A 20,644-nucleotide genomic window follows, 5' to 3' on the forward strand; every position below is an offset into this window, starting at 1 on the left:
CTCTGCACTCTGAGTATCAATTAACTACAGCAGTCCCTAAAGAGAAGACAAAGTCCCACTTACCTGTGTTCTGCAGGTACAGGGGGCGGCCACACAGCAGGGTCTCTAAATGGTTCATCTTGACAGGACACAGGGAAATCTGGGGGCTTGTCGATTTTAAAACTTTCCAAAGTGCTTACAATACTTTTAACTTGTTCGTATTCTTCCAATAATTCTTGCCGAACCTTGAAAAAAAAAAAAAATAGCCTTTCTGCTACAAACTACTTATATAAATGACAAATAACAAATTGCTATAGAATGCTAGTTGTCTTAAGATCTTTCAAAGTATGCAAAATAAGTCATTAAAACAAGAACTATTTGAAGTAATATAGATAGGAGGGCAGGAACTGGTTCGCGAAAAAGACATAACTTTTTAGGGCAAGTAGTTATACATTTTTCATGACAAAAACCTTTCTACCAAAGAATGTGATGACCATTAATACAATTTAAAACAAGCAACTAAGTTAGTACCAAGTTAACCATTCACAGAAATTTATAATGTTACGCTAAATCCTTGTAATACATAAGTAAATAGCTTCCTCAAAAATTGTGAGCCAATTTTCATCAGCATTTCCTACCCCCAATGTCACAAAATACAAAATGCCTGTCATGAGCATCTGAAAGCATGAAGAGGTGTATTACTAAGAATTACCGACTTCCAATTGAATTTAAATTTTTCTTCACCAAAGTCAGCTTTCTTCTGGCCTGGTTTAAAATCTTTCAAGTCCTGGATAAAGTTTATTTTGAGCTCAAAAGCAAAATTTTTCCCATATTTAAAAAACTTCACTGAGCACCAACTGTGTGGAAATTTTCATGTTTTCAAACTTTGGAGTCCAGACTAATTTTCAAAGGCAAACAGACTGAAAAATCACACATATAAATTAATTTTAACAATTCTAATTTTTTCAACCAGAAAGCACACTTCACTAAAAAGCAGAGCATAAGAAGCTTTCCCTTAACTTCATCTGAATAATGTATAGAAAGGAACATAAAAAAGAGTCACAGAATCAAAGAAAATATCTAAAGTAAAATTCAACTAAGACATGCGATTATATGCTGCACTTGGAGAAATGAGATTTTAGAACCTAAGGGAAAAAAAATAGTAGAAGTATCTGAATAAAAATGGTCTTTAACACAATTAAGAACATGTAAAAATATTTCCATGCTAGATGAATAAACCTTGCCTGTGGCTAGGATGCAGGCTAGAAGAACACAACCAGGAATTTCACCTTGAGTTACCACAAGCATATTGTTCTCACTCAACATAATGTGGTAACACAAGTTGGAAAATAAGCCAAAGTTATCCTAAAAACCTGTAAAAACCTCAGTTCTGACCAGTGGAAAACTTAGAAGAAATACTTAAAAGGCATTAGCACATAAAATGAAACTTCAAAGAAGTGCCTGACTTTGTACTTCTAATTTTAAAAAATGTTTAAGTTTCAAGAGTAAGTGGGGAAATTATAATTCAAGTTTTTATTAACCGTACTATTATATAATCAAGTTGTATAGTCAAGAGACACAGCAAATACATTAGTGGGTTTTTTAAAATTAGATTACCGACTTCTTTGTATTGGTAAGGAGTCTTTCAAAAGAGGAAATATTCTTACAGGAAAAGTTTTATGAAATGGGTCAAAACTACACAAAAAAATGAAAGAGGATGAGTTCCCGTTGTGGCTCAGTGGTCAACGAACCCAATTAGTATTCATGAGGATGCAGGTTTGATCCCTGGCCTCGCTCAGTGGGTTGCCATGAGCTGTGGTGTAGGCCGGCAGCTATAGCTCTGATTAGACCCCTAGCCTGGGAAGCTCCATATGCGGCAGTTATAGGCTTAAAAAAACAAAAAGAAGAAAGATAGGAAGGAAGGAAGGGAGAAAGGAAGGAAGAAAGAGGGAAGGGCAAATGGAAATAACCTACATTATTTTAAAAATTTGTAATTGCACAACTAGTCAACAGATGAGGGAAACAAAATTAAAAGCAGATTCAATTTGAATTAGGTATCTTTGAAATACATCATCAAAAATACATCAAAGATTAACTGGGAAAGACAAAAACTTATTCAGAGTGCACTTTAAACATATTTAAGTATTCAGACAAGTAAGAACTATTTACAAAATCTCAAATGAATACTTCAACTCTAAGCGCAACAGGCTGCTGCCCTCGTTCACTGAATACTTGAAGGCATCTCACCTGCTGCCATCTGCCTTTGACCGCCGGGTCTCTGACGGACTGGCAATGTCTCTGAATCTGCTGTATCACCCCCTGGTAATAGACCATTGACGAGTCATAATTTCCAAGAAGTGCATATTCTCTTCCTTTCTTTGCATTGTCACAAATCTCAGCCAAATTCATCTTTCAGAGAGACCTAAACATAAAATATAATGACTTTTTATGGGGTTTTCAGTACTGACTTTAAGGCAGTCCTTATCATGCTTTAAAAGATCTGTTTAAAACCACTTTTAAAGTCAAAATCATTCTCTCATTCTTTGAGGTTATCTGAATGCATCTTCTAAGTTTCTAATTTGGGAAATACAAAGGAGATCACAAAAGAACACCCAAGGAGACAACAGGAGAGAAATTACACAGCTCTGAACTAAAGATTTGTGTTACAGGTACCTAAACTGGACACTGACTCTCCTTGCTCATTTATCATCACCACAAGGTGCAATAACAGTAAAGATGAACTTGCTTTATTTCACTCAGTTTATTCTCGGCAATGTAAAAATAAACATACGAATACCTCATGTTTTTCACTGTCATCAATTAAGAACTGCAAAAATTATTTCTCACTATTTGGCCCCAAGAACAAAAAGTTACACTTACGGAACACATTTCAAAAGAACAGGCTATAGGTGTCCATGCATCATTTACATGCATTTAATTGTTCCATGTAACTTAAATCTGAACAAAAACTTGAGCCCTTTCTGCTCATCTTGTAGTCTGCTACAATCCTGCCATCCTCAAAAGCTTTCTGTCTGTGCAAACAGCTATCCTTAATCTTTCCCCACTACACGATGCCAGGGAAAACAGCCCTCTAGCCCAGGAATCGGGCCTTTCTTCCAGGCTTCTTCAGAGTCTCCCAGGATCACCCAGGTTTGAAGCAAAGATACTTTCCACAGAAAACTACAGAGTGCAACGTCCAGAGATACAGAAGAATGACACCCTGGAAAAGAGTCCAAATTGACCTACTCTTTTTTCCTGGAACAGTAAACCGATGCATACACTTAGTAGCAAAAAATCAAAATATTCCTCCATGCCTTCCTGAGGGAATTAAATTTTGATGTGGGTAGCTTGGCTCTTCCTCTGTACCTCTTACCTATTCCTAAGGGGCTCAAAAACTCATCCTCAAAATTAACCACATCTGGTTCTAGGCATTTCAGCTGACTCCAGTACCTCCTTGAAAATAAAACTGTTTCCTTCATGTGTTTGGGTGCGGTATTTGCCCCTTCTCCCAGCCCAAGCGCCCGGAAGGCAGCACCTCTGTCACTACGGCAGAGCACTACTTTTACACAGTAAGACACTTCGACAATCAGCAGCTCTACCCACACAAGACAGGACAACCCCGAAAAGCCTCTTCTTCAAATTAAAAGCCTTCCAGTTAGTCACTGTGAGACCAAAACATTAACTCTGCTAATACGTGCAGGCCCACAAATATGCAGAATGAAAATACCTTGATGTAAAGCAGGAATCAGCAAATTTTTTCTGTAAAAGGCCAGAGAGCAAATATTTTAGGTTTTGAAGGGCAACAGACAAAATTGAGGATATCAGGTAAATACTTAAATAAAGCCAAAAATTCCCACAATTTTTATTGATGAAATTCAAAATATTATAGTAACAGCTGAGCAAAACTTTTTGCAAAATAATTCTACTAATAACAATATGACTCTTTTGGGAAGAGGAATAATATTTCATTTAGTTGGGATTCAAAGTCAGTGTTCCCTATCATCAAAATCAATTATAAACGTTCACATGTTAATGCTGCTTTTCAATAAGATTTACGCACCTCATGTTTAAAAAGGTGGATACTGTCACATACTGATATCGAATCACAAGCATATGATTTCAATCCAGCATATTCACTGTTCAGGAGGCATTTAAAGGTTTTATTTTTCTCTTGATAGGTCTTTTAGCATGTCATTACATGGCATATTAATCACTTCCAATTGAAGGTTAGGTGGAAGTAGCTCAGTTAAATGGATTCTGTAACACGGAAATTTCCTTTGCACTTGCATCAAAGTAGTCTGAGCTCAACAACCACACTGAAAACCTGAGTGGAAATGAAGCCCTCACTTTGTTGCTTTTACTTTTTGACAGCATGGAAGGCTATATAAGACAGCTTGCTATTACTTGTTACTCCAACATTAGTCAGCATCAAAATAATTTTTAGTTTTGCATATAAGCACTGTTGGATCCTACATTCTCAGCTGAATTCATTAAGAAACACTATCCAAAAACAAAAATAGTATTAAGCCTGCAGCAAAACTGATTTCCAAAAGCCATTCAGTGTTCAATAATAGTAGATGACAGCAGTTCTTCTCCTTAAGAAGTTTTTCTTTTTTCTTTTTTTGCTTTTTAGGGCTGCTCCTGCGGCATATGGAGGTTCCCAGGCTAGGGGTCAAATTGGAACTACAGCTGCCGGTCTACACCACAGCCACAGCCACAGCCACAGCCACAGCCACATGGGATCTGAGCTGCATCTGTGACCTACACCACAGCCCATGACAACACCAGATCCTCAACCCACTGAGCAAGACCAGGGATCTAACCTGCAACCTCATGGTTCCTAGTTGGATTCATTTCCACTGCATCACAAGGGGAGCTTTTTTTTTTTTAGGGCCCCACCCGCAGCACATGGAGGTTCCAGGGTCAAATCAGAGCTACAGATGCCAGCCTACGCCAGAGCCACAGCAACATAGGATCCGAGCCACGCTGGCAACCTACACCACAGTTCATGGCAATGCCGGATCCTTAGCCCACTGAGCAAGGCCAGGGATCAAACCCATATCCTCATGGATGCTAGTTGGATTCACTTCCACTGTGCCACAATGGGAACTCCAAGAAGTTTTTCAAATCAACCCTTAGCTCAAAAGACTGTAATGTAACATTACCACCACAAGCCCCTGAACTGCTGCGCAGAAGAGGCAAGTCAGGATACTGAGCTTTTTTGGACAAAACTTCATGGAACTTACAATGGCTAAGTCCTCAAGAGTCACACTCATGGCTCCTTACCACACAATAGATTCAAATATTCTCTGCAAAATACCTGCTGGTTTCTTTTTTTAAAAAGCAGTAAATAACCATCAATTCTTATCACACCGTATCTTCAGAGGTTTGTAAATTTGTTCACCAAAGCCTTTTTCTGTTCTACGTTTATTTTTACCACCACCAGTTTCAACACATCTTAACAGATTCCATTTCAGGTTGTACAGAATTTGGGTTTTCTCAACTTTTTATAAATACTGTTGGTAACTATTCCATGAACACTAGTCATTAAATATAATTCTTCAGTAATTTCAAACTTAGCATGAACTTCTCAAATAAATGGTTGAGTTGTTTTGTCAAATCTGTCGATTCATCAACTGGTGAGGAAAACCCCTCAAAATCATTTTCCATGTTTAATTGATTATTGATGTCCTCAATTCTTCTAGCAACTGTTCTCACCAAAAGGCTAATAGTCTTAAACAAGTTTATTTCCTCCAAACATATTTTTTGGGCTGCCACAATCAAATAAGATTTAGTTATGTCACCGTCAGTAAATGACTTCCTTGTTTGGCCAATAAATGAGACACTTAGAAACTTACTCTATATAAGTGCAGCCTGATCTTTGCTTTTTTTTTTTTTTTTAATTTTGTGAAGAAATTCTGCTTACAAAGATATTCCTTTCTAAGCTTTCTAACCACTGCTTTCCTATGAATTGGACTATCAAGATGAGTAATTCACCTGGTAATGGCAGTATAAATTGTATTTCTTTAGCACAGCTATAGTGTCATTGCATAATAACCACAATGCTTTTTTACCTAGTTCAAAATTCCACTCTACAGTGCTTCAAAAGTGTAACATGTCAAGTCTATTTGTCTCATCTTTTCTCGTTTTGACATGATGGTAATCTGCTGATCATAAATAAAGTAAAAGATCACAGTACAGTTATCAGCAGGATACCTGAAACATTGCGACTGTGCCCACCAAGCAGCAGCGCAAAAGCACTGCGGACACCACAGTCTCCACTGCAACTGCTCAACCCCACCCTTTTAGCACAAAAGCAGCCACAGACAGTATGTGAACAAATGACTGTGGTTGTGAGCCAATAAAACCTCACAGATACTGAATTTTATTTATTTCTACATGTCACAAAACACTATTCTTCTTTGGACTTCTTTAACCATTAAAAAAAAAAAGAGGGAGTTTCCATTGTGGCACAGCGGAAATGAGTCCGACTAGTATCCTTGAGGACATGGGTTGATCTCTGGCCTCCCTCAGTGGGTTAAGGATCCAGTGCTGCCCTGAGCTGGGGTGTAGTTGGCAGATGGGGCCCGGATCCCACATTGCTGTGGCTGTGGTGTAGGCCGGCAGCTATAGCTCCAATTTGACTCCTAGCCAGGGAACCTCCATATGCTGTGGGTTCAGCCCTATTAAAAAAAAAAAAAAAAAAAAAAGAAAGAGGGAGTTCCCGTCGTGGCGAAGTGGTTAATGAATCCGACTAGGAACCATGAGGTTGCGGGTTCGGTCCCTGCCCTTGCTCAGTGGGTTAACGATCCGGCGTTGCCGTGAGCTGTGGTGTAGGTTGCAGATACGGCTCGGATCCTGTGTTGCTGTGGCTCTGGTGTAGGCTGGTGGCTGCAGCTCCGATTCAACCCCTAGCCTGGGACCCTCCATATGCTGCGGGAGCGGCCCAAGAAATGCCAAAAAGACAAAAAAAAAAAAAAAAGAAAGAAAGAAAGAAAGAAAAAGAAAAAACTATTGTTAGTTCAAGGGCCATTCACAAACAAGCAGCAGTCTGGATCCGGTCCCCAGACTGTAGTTTGCCAACTCCTGCTTTCAGCTTCTATCTTAAGAATCTAGGAAAATAAAAGCAAATTAAACCCAAAAGAAGTAGAAAGAAGAATATAATAAAGTTAAGCGCAAAAATCAGTAAAACAGAAACAGAAAAAAAAAAAAAAAAAGAAATTTCAACATAGCCAAAAGCTGGTTCTTTGGAAAGATCATTAAAAATGAATAAGCCAGAGTTCCTGCTATAGTGCCATGGGACTGGCAGCATTTGGGAGCTCTGCAATGCAGGTTAAATCCCTGACCTGGCATAGTGGGGAAGGATCCAGCTTTGCTGCAGCTGCAGCGTATGTTGCAACTGTGGCTCAGATCTGATCCCTGACCCAGGAGGTCCATATACTGCAGAGTGGCCAAAAATGAAAAAAAATAAAATAAAATAAACCATAGAGTTCCCGTTGTGGCTTGCCGGCTAAGAATCCTACACAGCGTCTGTGAAGATGCTGGTTCAACCCCTGGCCTCACTCAGTGGGTTAAGGATCCAGCATTACGGCAAGCTGCTGCATAGTTTGCAGATGAGGCTTAGATCCAGTATTGCTGTGGCTGTGGTGTAGGCCAGCAGCTGCAGCTCCGATTCAACCTCTAGCCCAGGGACTTCCATATGCCACAAGTGTGGCCATAAAAAGGAAAGGAGGAAAAAAAAAAAAAAAAAAGAATAAACCAGAGTTCCCACTGTGGCACAACAGGTTAAGAATCCAACTGCAGCAGCTCCAGTCACTGCAGAGGGGCAGGTTCAAGCCTCCCTCTGACACAGTGGGTTGAAGGACCCAGCACTGCCACAACTATGGTGTAGGCTGCAGCTTCGGCTTGGATGGATGGATCCAGGAACTTCCATATGCCATGGGTGCAGCCAAAAAAAGAAAAAAGTAAGTAAATAAGCCTCTAGTAATGCAGACCAAGAAAGGGAGAGAGAAAACACAAATTACCAAAATCAGAACTGAAGGAGAGGCCATCACTACAGACCTCAGAGATATTAAAAAGCAAAAGAGGGCTTAATGAGACGGACAAATTTTACAAAAGTCACAACGTGCCAAGGCTATTTCTCAAGAAGAAATAGAGGAATTAATCTGAATAGTCCTATAACAATCAATGAAATTCAATTAAAAATCTTCCCACAAAAAAAAAAAAAAAAAACACTTCAGATCCAAAAGGCTTAAAAAAACTGAATTGTCCCAAGCATTTAGGGAAAAAGTAAAACCAATTTCAAACAAATTCTCTCAGAAAAGAGAAGAGGCGGAAAAACTTCCAACTCATATTTTAAGGCCAGCGTTATCCTGATACCCAAAACAGACATCCAAAGAAAAGAAACTTACCTATCAGTATCCCTCAGGAATACAGATACAAATATACTTGAATTTTGGCTAATTAAATCCAGTAATACTTAAAAAAGATAATGCATTATGACCAAGTAGGGTTTATACCAAAAATTCAAGGTGGTTTCTATTTTTCTAAAAAAGTCAATATAATTTTAAGGGGCTAGAAATGAAGCATATGATCCTCCAAATAGATGCAGAAAAAAATACTGGACAAAATTCAACACCATTCATGATAATAACTCTGAGCAAATTAAGAACAGAATTTCCTCAACCTAGTAAACAGCATCTATGAAATACCTACAGCTAACACCACATTTATTGTCAAAAAACTGAATGCTCCTCCCCCGAATCAGGAAAGAACGAGACCAGTGTATTTGCTCTCCCCTCCTCTATTCAGCATGTGGACTAGAGGTTCCAATTAGCACACCTAGGCAAAAATAAATAAAGACATACAGAGTAGAAAAGAAGAAGTTAAATTGCTTTTACTCACATACAATATAACTGTTAATGGAGAAAATCCCGAAAATCCCAGAGATTCTACAGTAGCTACTAGAACTAATAAGAGAGTTTTGTAAGGCGGCAAGATACAAGGTCAATATACAAAAATCAACGGTATTTCTACATATTAATGATAATTAAAAACTAAAATCAAAATAATGAAATAATTCACAAACATTAAGTACTTGAGGGCTACACAAGATCTGGACATTGAGAGTAAAAGATGACCCACGTTAATGGCTGTACAAACACGTGTACGTGTGCATGTGCATTTACAAACTGAAACCCTCAATAAGGGTAAGACGTCAATACCCTTGAAAGTGATCCAGCGACTCAATGCAATTCCAATCAAACTCCCAGCAGTCTTTCCTGTAAAAATATTGACAAGCTGAATTGACAAGCTGATTCTAAAATTTAGACAGAAATACAAAGGATGGAAATGGCCAAAACAGTTTCAAAAAACAGCAAAATAGGACAACTTACATTTATTCCAATATTTACTATAAAGCCATAGGAATTAAGACAGTGTCGGATCAACATAAATTTAGATACACAGACCAATGGAACACATTACAAAATCCAGAAATAGGTCCATACATACATAGCCAATTAATTTTCAACAAAGTTGTCAAAACACGTCAACAAAAAAAGGGGGGGAGGTGCTGGAACAACCAGATATCCACAAGGAAAAAAAAAAAACAAAAAACAAAACTGAATCAACTCTTACTTTACATAATATGCAAAAATTATCTCAAAACATATGACTGACCTAAATTTAAGAGTCAAACTACACAACTTCCAGAAGGCAACCCAACAACCTTAGGGTGCTGGGGTTTGTAAGCCAGGCTAACATTTGCTCTGGAGGAAGACACTATCTCCATCTACCTTCCAAGGCTGTTCAACTTAGCGACTCATTCAAGCTAGGCAGTCTCTTTGCCTCTTCTGTAATGAATCCTTTTTGTCTATCGCATGTCTTTCTTTCCTGTGTTACTCCCTTACTTTTATGGAGCACATTTTCCACTGATGGGGGGGGAGTTTGAGACTGTGCATGTCTTAAAACGGCTCGCACTGCAGTGATAGTCTGGCTGGCTATTGAGTCCTCATTTGCAAATAATATTCCTTCAAAAATGGCTCTAATGGGAGTTCCCGTCACGGCTCAGTGGTTAAAGAATCCGACTAGGAACCATGAGGTTTCGGGTTCGATCCCTGGCCTTGCTCAGTGGGTTAAGGATCTGGTGTTGCTGTGAGCTGTGGTGTAGGTCACAGACGCAACTTGGATCCCAAGCTGCTGTGGTGCAGGCCAGCAGCCAGAGCTCCAGTCAGACCCCTAGCCTGGGAACCTCCATATGCCTCAGGTGCAGCCCTAGAAAAGACAAAAAGACAAAAAAAAAAAAAAAAAGAAAAAAGAAAAAGAAAAGAAAAAAAAGGCTTTATTACCTTCTAAGTCTCAAGATGAAGCTGAGGAAACTGAAGTCATTTAAAGTCCTGATCCCTGATTATCATCTGATTTTCCCCCCTTCGTAGGATCTCCCCTTGACACAAGCTTTCTAAAACCGTTGATGTGCTTTGAAGTGGCTCTATCTGGAACTCTTTCAATCTTGGGAAATTTTCTGAATTTATTTCACTGATGATTTGTTAGCTGCTTCTCTCTTTCTGGAACAGCTTCTATTCAGATATTCAACTTTCTAGGTTAGTCTTCTATATTTTCTTATCTTTTCTATCCTAGTTTCCATCTCTTGGTTCTTTTGCTCTTTCTTTGAGGTTTTCTCAACTTTATATTCAAATCCTTCTCTAGAGTATTTTTCTCCTTTTACATATGATTGGAGTATATAACATACAGAGTGCACAAGCTCTCCATGTACAGCTCAATGAATTTTAACACTGGCTACATCCAGGTAACACCCACATCAAGCAAGATACACAACATTTCCACGCCCCACAGGGTCTTTCATGTCTCCTCCGTCAGTACTTCTCCTGTAGGGAAATTACTACTCTGGCCTCTGTTACCATCAAGTTTTGCCTGTTTAAAAATAAATAAATAAATAAATAAATAAACAAACCAGCTCTATTGAGATATAATTTTTATACAAAGAAATTCACTAATTTTAAGAGTACCATTTGATTTCTTTTGAAAAATATATACAACTACATGCATTCTTCTGTTCACTAATCATTACAGTTTTGTCCTTTCTAGAATGTGACATAAATAGAATCACAGAGTATATTCTGGTGTTTGACTTCTTTCATTTAGAATAAGCTTTTGAGATTCAACCATGTTGCTGCATGTGACAGCAATTCAATGCTTTAATGCTGAGTAGTATCTTACTATACGAATATACTAAAATTTGTTTATTCATTCACCAGTTCTCCATAAGGCACTTCACAGAAACAAAACACAAACGTATAGGCTACATCCTTGACCAATGCTTTACAGTATTTCCACCAAGGTTACCTCTAAAATTTCCAAAATGCAACCCATTACAAATATGAGTCAAATGATATAACAGCGGAATTAGTGCTATAATGGAAAGCACTTGATAATCTATGTCACTGTAAAAGGGGTACATCTAAAAACAGGGGTAAGACATATAAACTGAATATGCAGATGTGAAAAAAAGAACTTCTAACATTAAAAAATAGTCACTGAGATTAAAAATTTCAATGGACTGAAGAAATAGCAGATTAGGCACAGATAACAGAAGAATCAAGAAACCAGAATACAAAGCTATAGACATTGCCCTGAATACAGCATATAAAGATTGAATAAGTAAGCAAAGATAAGAAATGCAGAGAGTAGGGAAAAATGGTCCATCATATGTCTATTACAAATTGCACAGGAAAAGAGAAGAGGCAATATTAAATGTATAATAGCAAAATTTCCAAAATCTATAGAAGAGAGTAACTCTCTGTCGAATAATAAAGACAAATTCACATCTAGAGACAAGGTAGTAAAGCTGAAGAACACTGAAAACAATAGAGACACAGGATAAACTTTCTATAATGGAAAGATAATATGCTGACAACTAACTTTTCAAAAGGAATTATTGGAATCCTGGTGGCAGTAGAATAATATCTTCCAAGTGCAGGGGGTGGGGGCTGCCAACCTAGAATTAGATACCAAACTAAACTAGTCAAGTGTGAAGGCAATATAAAAATTTCAGACAGAAAAACCTGGGTATGAATCCAGGCACTACTGATTTTTAGTTGTGACCTCAAGTACATCATGTAATTTCTCTAGGCCTCAGTTCTACATCTATAAAATAGGGGAAATGATATTTCTCATCATAAGGTTATTTTAAAAATTAAATGCGATAACCCATTAGCATTATTCCTAGCACTGACTCAATGTAAGCTATTATTTTAACTCCACACTAAACATTAATACAGAGGTTTGGAGCAGCCAATTTGTCCTCAAAAATAACAATAAATCAACTGACCCACTCTTCATCATAAATTCCTAGAAGCTGTAACACAACTTTAAAGACTTTCAACCATCATCTTGAAATATAGAGGGCTTTTTGAAAATTTCCTTTAATTTAAATTAGACAAGTTTCTAGGACTTTTAAAAGGTCAGGTTACATCTAAAGGAAGCATGAAATATTTTAGCAATGTCTAATACTTGACAATACTTCTCTTAGTTTGAGTTTATCATGTACTCCAAAACGAGTCAGCATCTTCTTGCAACATTTAGGCTGAACTGATCCAGTAATGTTGCCCTATACAGAATGATCCAAGGAATATCTTCAGAGTTCTGTTCTCTCAGAATGAAAAAAAGAACTCAGTTCAAGTTCACACTCAGAGCAAGAAGAAGGAATATGGCTCCCTTGGTTCTAGACAATTATGACTTGTCTCTTTAAAGACTCAGACCTAAATGTAACAAACAAAGCCCTGGTTCCAACCTACCTCTCCAGCTTTATCTCCAACCACTCCCTTCTCTCCTTTAAAAGACCATGTCACCCACAACACACACACAAATACCTTTCTCCCTCAAACATACTTGGATTTTTATTTCACACCAAGACTAAGACATATATTTGGGAAAACTCAAAACTAGATTATTTTCAAAACTCAAAACTGCTTAAGATGTCACTAATGATCCTTTTTTAAATTAAATCATAATATTTATAATTCTTCTGTCTCCACAGTAATTTTTTTTCATTTTTTGAAGTTTTACTGAAGTATAGCTGATTTACAAGGTTGTGATAGTGTCTGCTGCACAACAAAGTGATTCAGTTATTTACGTGCACACATCCATTATGTTTCAGATTCTTTTCCCATACAGATTATCAGAGAATATTGGATAGAGTTCCCTGTGCTGTCCAGCAGGTCCCCAATGGCCAGTCATTTCATGTGCCATCCAAATCCCACATTCATCTTTCTCCACACAACATGTCAGTAACAGTTTTTAAATAGGAAAGAAAACAGTTTTTCAAACTAATTTTTTACATGAGTGATATCTAAGAGTTATATATGGGGCTTAAAAAATTCTTCCTTAAACTATTTTCATTCTCATACTTTCATATTTCTCTCATACTCCTCTTCCTTCCATGAGTTGTAAATTCCTAAAAGTAGGTATTTATTTTAGAAACACTGAAGCAGCCTCAACTACAGCAATGTGAACAAAATAATACCAGTTAGAATAGCAGTAGCAAAACAACACATTAATTTTCAGCACTTTGTACCACACTGAAATCAACCAATGTCCAGGCTCCACATATTTTTGTATTGTTTATCCAAATCACCAAATTCCAGTTTACTTCACGCAATGACTGCTACAAATACAAGCAATCAAAAAAAACGCATAACCACAACTTCTCAAATTACTGCATCTTGAAGTAGTCTTAATAGCAATAAATTAATCTACTATGTGAGTGCTGACCTAGTCACCAAAATAGTTAACTCTGAAAGTCATGGCATCTCCCATCTCAAGGGCTGCGGCTTGCCAAAAAGAAAGGAGAATATGACTCAACCACACACCCAAAGATACGAGAAAAGGTCTAAGGCAGTGAAGGCTTTTCACTTGTTTCCTTATCTGAGCGCACTTCATAAATACCTGACAGAAAACACTGCGCAACAGGAAAGAATCTAGAGCCTACTTACTTCTCAGGAGTAATCACAAGAATAATTTCTGCCCTGTACTAAATTCCACAGGCATCTTTAAAACAGAAAAACAAAAAAAAAGATAGAATATGTTTACCATCTACCACTGTCTCAAAATGGCAGCTTAAATTATAAATTTTAGCTTAAGTACGTCAGTACCCTTTCAGCGTAAAAATAACAGGGACAACACTTACTGAATGCTTAGTCCACATCAAGCTACGTAAGGAAAATGGCTTTCCAGAAATGTTCGTTTACAAATAGATGCTCAAATATTAGGGAGATCATAACACGGATCAGTTCAAAACTGAGATATAGCCAGAGACGGTCAGAGCTACCGGGCTCTCAAATCAGGCCGTGGAACCCCTGTTTCTTTGAAGACGAAACCAAGGCAAAGACATGTTACTATTAATGGCCTATGAGGTAACACTTTACAGCACTTTTAAGGAAGCTTCATTTAAAGGAATAATGACGAATCCTTTTACAGATCAAATTATCACTGTGTAGTGACTACCCGGTCTACCTGCTTAATGTGGTCAAGCAAAGTCACAGAACATGGCCTTTTGTCCAAGAGACCTGACACGCTGCCAAAGCGTCGGTGAGGAAGGGGGCGAAGGGGAAGAGAACGGCCTTCCGTCGTGGAGCCCTGGAGCTTACCTCCATCAAGCTGTCCAATCGGCCCAAGAATCTGCTCAAACAGGGAGTGCTAGCATCTTTTCAGAGTCGGGCACGGGCCTGGACACGTGCCCCTGAGCACATGGAAAACGAGCGGCTCCCGAAGCGGACAAGGCGTCTGTCCGACCCCTTCCGCGGCACCACCCGCAGCCGAGGAGCCGCACGGCGCCCGCTGAGAAGACGACGTGCCGATCCAAAAGACCCGTGCGGGCCTTTCTCGCTTTCGCGGGATATTTTTGCAAATAAACAGTAATTTTCAGTTAAATGAGTATCACTCAAGTTTGAGAAACCGTCCAGTCACAAGTTCTCGGCCTGGATTCTCTTCTCAGGAACACGCTAGACCGCTGGCTCCCTCGGTATTTTGAGCTCTCTAAAGCAGTCGAAACTTAAGGAGAAGACCTGACGCTAGCTGGGGCTCTGCTGCCTCCGAACCCCACTGGAGCCTCACCTCCGCCGAGGGAAACGCCCCTCACCTGTCCCACCTCGGGCCCCTCCCCGGGGCGGCGCCCAAGCTCCCCCGCTCCGCCCGCCCGGCCGCCAGCTCCGCCCTCGGCCGCCCGCGACGCGCATCCCCTGCGGAGAGACCACAGCGTCTTTCACCTCAGCCGTTCTCCACCCAGCCTGTGAGTACCCACACCTGTTCAAACGCCGTTCTCCTGACGAGCTTCTCCCCTCCGGCCCCACCAGCGCGCTGCCCAGGAAGGCAACCAGCATCCAGGTGCTGCTTCTAAGACGCTAACAAAGTGACTCCAGACGAATCCTTCACTCGGCCCGCCGCACCCTCCCCACCTGCTCAGCCCCCTCCTCTCCTCAGCGCCTCCACCTGCAAACACTTGCTCTTTACTGTCGCTTTCCCTAACGGCTTGTTACCAGTATTTCAAAAAACCCCACAAACCTGCAAACCTTTTTTAGGCAGTGCCTCATCTCCTTCTTTTCCTCGCAGTCCAGCTTCTTTAAAAAGAAGTGCGACTGGAAAGTTTATCTTCAGGAGGTACCGTCAATGTTTTAAGTAGGATAATACTATAGCTTTATTTTTGAAAGAATCCTTAACTTTTAAAGACACCTATGGAAATAATTATAGATTTAAAGATAACCACTATAAAAAATAATACGGAGGTACCTCGGAAAACTAAGTCCAGAACTACCATATGACCCAGCAAGCCCACTCTTGGGCATAAATCGGGACCAAACTTTCACTGAAAAAGATACATGCACCCCTATGTCACTGCAGCACTATTCACAAGAGCCAAGGCATGGAAACAACCAAAATGTCCACCGACAGATGTGGCACATACACACAATGGAATACTACGCATGCATAAAAAAGAACAAAATATTGCCATTTGCAGCAACATGGATGGAACTAGAGACTCTCATACTAAGAGAAAGACAAATACCACCTGATATCACTTATATCTGAGATCTAATTTACGGCACAAATGAACCTTTCCACAGAAAAGAAACAAACTCGTGGACTGGGAGAATAGATTTGTGGTTACCAAGGGGGAGGTGGAGGGAGGACTGGGACTTTGGGTTAGTAGACCCAAACTATTGCATGTGGAGTGGATAAGCACCCACTTATTGGATTTGTATATATATGTATAACTGGGTTACTCTGCTGTACAGCAGAACTTGACAGAACACTGTAAATCAACTATAATAAAAAAAAACTTCTAAAAATAAAAGATATATCTGAGTCTAGCTTTTAAACAATCCAATTAGGGGTAGGGGTGGGAGATGAAACAAAGTTGGTTGTGCACTCATTCTTCAAGTAATGGCTATATGGGGGCTCATTATTCTATTTTCTTTCATATATGTATTAATACGGAATATTTTTAACATTTTCTCAAGTAGCCTGTGCCCAGATTCCTTTTCTTCATTTTTGCAAGGTTTAGAAATGATGGGCAGCCACCAAGTCCATTAGACACATTTCAATCTTCCCTTACCCTCCCCCAGGCACCTGGACCACTTACTCCCTGATTCCTACTCTTTGCTGTCTGTTAGGATGCTCTCTCTGGTTCTCCTTCCTCTCTGCCTCCTAACCACTCACACTCATCTGTGGACTCACCCCCGTTTCCTGTCAAACACTGAACCCCGTAAATGCTGCTGCTTCCCAAAGACTCCATATTCGAACCTCTTCCTTTTTCATTTCTTCATGTTCCCCCTATGTGAGCTGATCCATTCTCTCCTTTAACTTCTTAACTACATGTAAACCTCTACCTCCTGAACTCCAGATCCAAAAGCATCCTTCCCTGAATATCCCACAGGAACCTTGAACAAATATTCAAAAGTGAAAGGATTTATCTTTATCTATCACCCCAATAAAAACCTGCTCCTGCTCATCTCAATCAATGAGCTCACTATCCCATCTATCACCCTGGCCAGGAAACTAGGATTCATTCATCTTAGGATTCCAAATCTTTCTAGCCCCCAAGATCCAAACTCTTATTAAGTCCTATCAATTTTATCTCTTAAATATTCCTACAACCCGTCTCTTCTATAACTCCAATGGTTTACCTTAGACTCATTTCATCTCCCTACTGGACTTTTTTTTTTTTCTTCCTAAAACTGGTTTTCCCACCAACCACTCTAATTTCTCCTCCTCTGGATCCATTCCCCAAACTAGAGCCAGAGCTATCTTTCTCAGCTACAAACCCAATAATGTCACGACTCCTCTGGAAACTCTTCAATGATAGCCCCATGTTGAAGAAAAATTCTAAACTCTTTTATCATGGCAATAAGTACTCTGAGGTCTGGTCTCTCCCTACTACACTGCAAGTATTTTGGGGTTCAGTAATCAGAGTGACCCAGGGTTCCCTAGAAACAAAGCATTCAAATCTCAGCTTTTGCTTCTGTGATGCCATTTGCCTAGAGAGACTTTTCTCAGCCTCTCTCCAGCACAAGATTAATCAACTTTCTTAGCACAGGTCAAATGTCACATCATTCTGAAGACTTCTGCTAATCTCCTGAGGCAAGGACCAAAGGGTACAGAGAATGGCATCAGTGGTTGAGATTATGATTTAGATGAATTAGACTCACCTGGGTTGAAACCCCAGGTTCACACTGATGACTTTGGGCAAGGTCTCTAAGGCTGTTTCCTCATCTCTAAATAACAGCTACTTCGCAAGGATTAAGGATTAAATAAGGGGCTACATCCAAAACATGTGGCAGAGTGCCTCCCACAGAGTAAGTACTCAATACATATTACCATGACATTACTATGTGTTCACACTCTGGGGGGTATAGCAACTTACACGAGCTCTATCACACTGATGATGTGACATGGCCGTTTGCCCATGCAGGGCACAGATTATCTTCTAGCATCTCTTTATTCCACAATCTGGCACAATACCTGGCACACAACAGGTCCTTAAATTTTAAATGAATAAATAAAATACTTCAAACCCCTATACTGTATAACACAAAGCGCTGATTTTTTTTCTAGTGACCTTATTAAACCTACTTTTTAATCTCCTCATACAAAATCGCTACTTTAAGTTTATAGAGACCAGCTTCATTTAATCAAGAGAAAAGGAATTTTATAGTGGCCTTATGTTTTCTTGTCTAAATCACACACATAAAATAAGCCCACATCAGCTATTTCCCAACATACTATTGCAAAAATACCAAATTTCTAGGATGCTTATCTACCTATTGAAAAATTTTAAAAGGTAGACAAGGCAGGTTTTCTAAATCTGTTTCAGAGTTAATTTTCCTTACTATCACGGCCTGAGCAAACTTTAGGAGCCAAGGTGTATTCCAGAGCATTAGAAAAAAGGAAAGAAAAGAAAAAGGAAGGAAGGGGGAGGGAGGAAGAAAGAAAAAGGTGTTTTTTATTCTCCTGAGAACACTGGGCTAGTCAAAGAAAATATTTATCACTACTGCTTAAAAAGAAAAAAAATAAAAAGTCTACACTTTGAAAAACACTAGTAATTTAATGTAACCTTTAAGATGGAATCAAAATGTGTGCTGGCAGTGTTTAAGCTGGGGGGGGTGGAAGGGGTTCTCATTTTGTAATCTTGACTCAATAAATAAAATGCAAAATGCAACACGGTAAAAATATCAGACACTACTATCTATCAGCACTGTACCTTTCATCCACTTCTACATTTAACCTTTAAATATTACTGCCCTTTGAGTAATTATTAATCAGAGGGTTTAATTAATGCAAACACCTCTGAACTGCTTCAGAGTGAAACTGATCAAATACCTAGAAATAAACGTATCAGGAAAAGGAGAAAAGCCTGTTAAAACAGTTTTCCAGGTCTCCCAGCAAAAGTGTGCCATACCTACGGTTCTGCACCGCGAGGCAGCAACCTGGGAGGATGAGAGGTGCCGAAGGCCCGAGGCCCTGCAGCAGCCGGGCGGCCGCTCTTCCCCGAGGCTACTCGGGGCGGCGGCCCGGCCGGGGTGGGGCCAACGCTGCAGTCGGGGCGGGCCGAAAGGAGGGCGAAAAGGCCAGGTCTCGCCTCCGCTTCCCCTTCCCAGCGCTCAGAACGCCGTTCCGCGACCCCCCACAAGCCCCCTCACCACAAAGAGAGAGACTGGTCCCTCTCCGGCTCCGCTCAAACTTTATCGGTCTTTCTCAGTCGTCGGGGCCGCCGGGCTCTGTAGGCCGCCCATCCAGGCCGCCCCACCAGGCCACAAGCCTGAGGAGCCGCCGAACTACAATCCCCATAGTGCTCCGCGCCCCGCGGCGCTCCCCCTCCCGCCGGCACGCACTGCCTGTCCCGCCGCGCACTGCCCCCGGGTCTGCTGAGGCGGGGGCCGGGGAGGGACTTTCAACCCGGGGACCTCACCACGGGCTGGCTTGCTGGCGCCCGTCTCCCTCAGATTCATTACCTAGGTGCCGCAGGTCGGCCGACCGTTTTGCTGCGGGGCAGGTGGGGTGGGGGTGGGGCACAGGCCGCAGCCGCCGCGGAGTCCGTTAGTTCGCGACGTGCGTGGAGAGGCGGTGGCGGCGGCGGCGTACGGTTGCCATGGCAGCTGTGGTCCGCACGGCGGGGCGGGGGAGGAAATCGGGGGCTTGGAGTCAGCTCCAGGGAGGAGCCTGGGAACCCGCCCGGGTGCGGGGGCAGGGAGGCGCGAGGGTGCGTCTGGGAGCGGAGGGAGAGCGTGACATTGAGGAGGACGGTGACGAATTGCGCTCTCTTACCGCCGATGAGCCCTGCGCCGCAGCGTCCAATCCCCGTGGCAGGGCGCGTGTCCGTCCCCTCCGCCCGCGCGTCGATGCCTGCTCTATTCTGAGAGGATGCTTGTGGCGTCAGAGGAAGGAGCAGCGCCCGGCTCTTTAAAGGTCGCTGGTCCAGGCCCTCCCCCGCCGCCCATCCTCCTCTGGGCATCCCCCACTGGCCAGGCCCTATGGCTTGTTTGAACCCAAGCCACCTCTTTTGGAGTGTTTCACCAGTAAAACCGAATTTGCAGTTTTTCACACCCCCTTTCTGCCATTTTCTGAGTAGGATAGAAATGAACCATTTAGTAAAATACAACGCATTATTCGGGGGGGGGGGGGCTGAGACTTCAGTTGAATTTTGAGCTATAATATTTCTTTAATCGTTTGTGGACTGGCCATGACCCATCGCGGAGATGCACCATAGTCTGAACTGAGGTTAAGAGCAGGGGTTTCTAAAACCCACTTCTTAGTCCCCTACCTGCCACTACACTTGGTAGCTGAGACCTGGGGGCAGTGATGCTCAGCGTTTTAATCTGCAACGTGGAGATAATAATCTAGTTCACAGTGCTTGTGAGAAAGAAAAGCACTGATACTGATGAAGCTTTCCAGAACAAAGCCTGGCATTTAACAGTAACTTTTAAATATTAGTTCTTTAACCCATCGGTGAGACGAGCCAGAAGGTGGGAGGCCGGAGCTGAGGGTGGGGTTTGGCTGAAGAGGGAATTTTTCCGTGGTGATGGAAAAGCCCTGTACCTTGCTTAGGGATTGGGCTGTACAGGGGTGTCTGCGTTTGTCAAAACTCAGGAAA

At 41.0% G+C, this 20,644-nt stretch overlaps 1 protein-coding gene across 14 annotated transcripts in view; it reads right to left on the reverse strand.

Annotated features, from left to right (window-relative positions):
• KATNAL1 (katanin catalytic subunit A1 like 1) overlaps positions 1-20,155 on the reverse strand; it is a 66,984-nt gene extending 46,829 nt beyond the window's left edge. For 2 of the 14 annotated variants that reach the window (XM_021065541.1, XM_021065529.1), the window contains exons 1-4: positions 19,194-19,340; positions 3,707-3,738; positions 2,227-2,401; positions 64-224 (exon numbers count right to left, since the gene is read on the reverse strand). In XM_021065541.1, coding sequence (XP_020921200.1) covers positions 64-224; positions 2,227-2,388 — 323 coding nt within the window. In that variant the 5' untranslated portion in view covers positions 2,389-2,401; positions 3,707-3,738; positions 19,194-19,340. Of the gene's footprint in view, positions 1-63; positions 225-2,226; positions 2,402-3,706; positions 3,739-10,328; positions 10,912-14,645; positions 15,145-18,952; positions 19,348-19,505; positions 19,777-19,818 lie in introns of those variants that run through there. The other 12 variants (XM_021065544.1, XM_021065542.1, XM_013980418.2 and 9 more) reach the window with 11 other exon arrangements.

This window comes from Sus scrofa, chromosome 11, assembly GCF_000003025.6.
Source record: "Sus scrofa isolate TJ Tabasco breed Duroc chromosome 11, Sscrofa11.1, whole genome shotgun sequence".
Classification (NCBI taxonomy): domain Eukaryota; kingdom Metazoa; phylum Chordata; class Mammalia; order Artiodactyla; family Suidae; genus Sus; species Sus scrofa.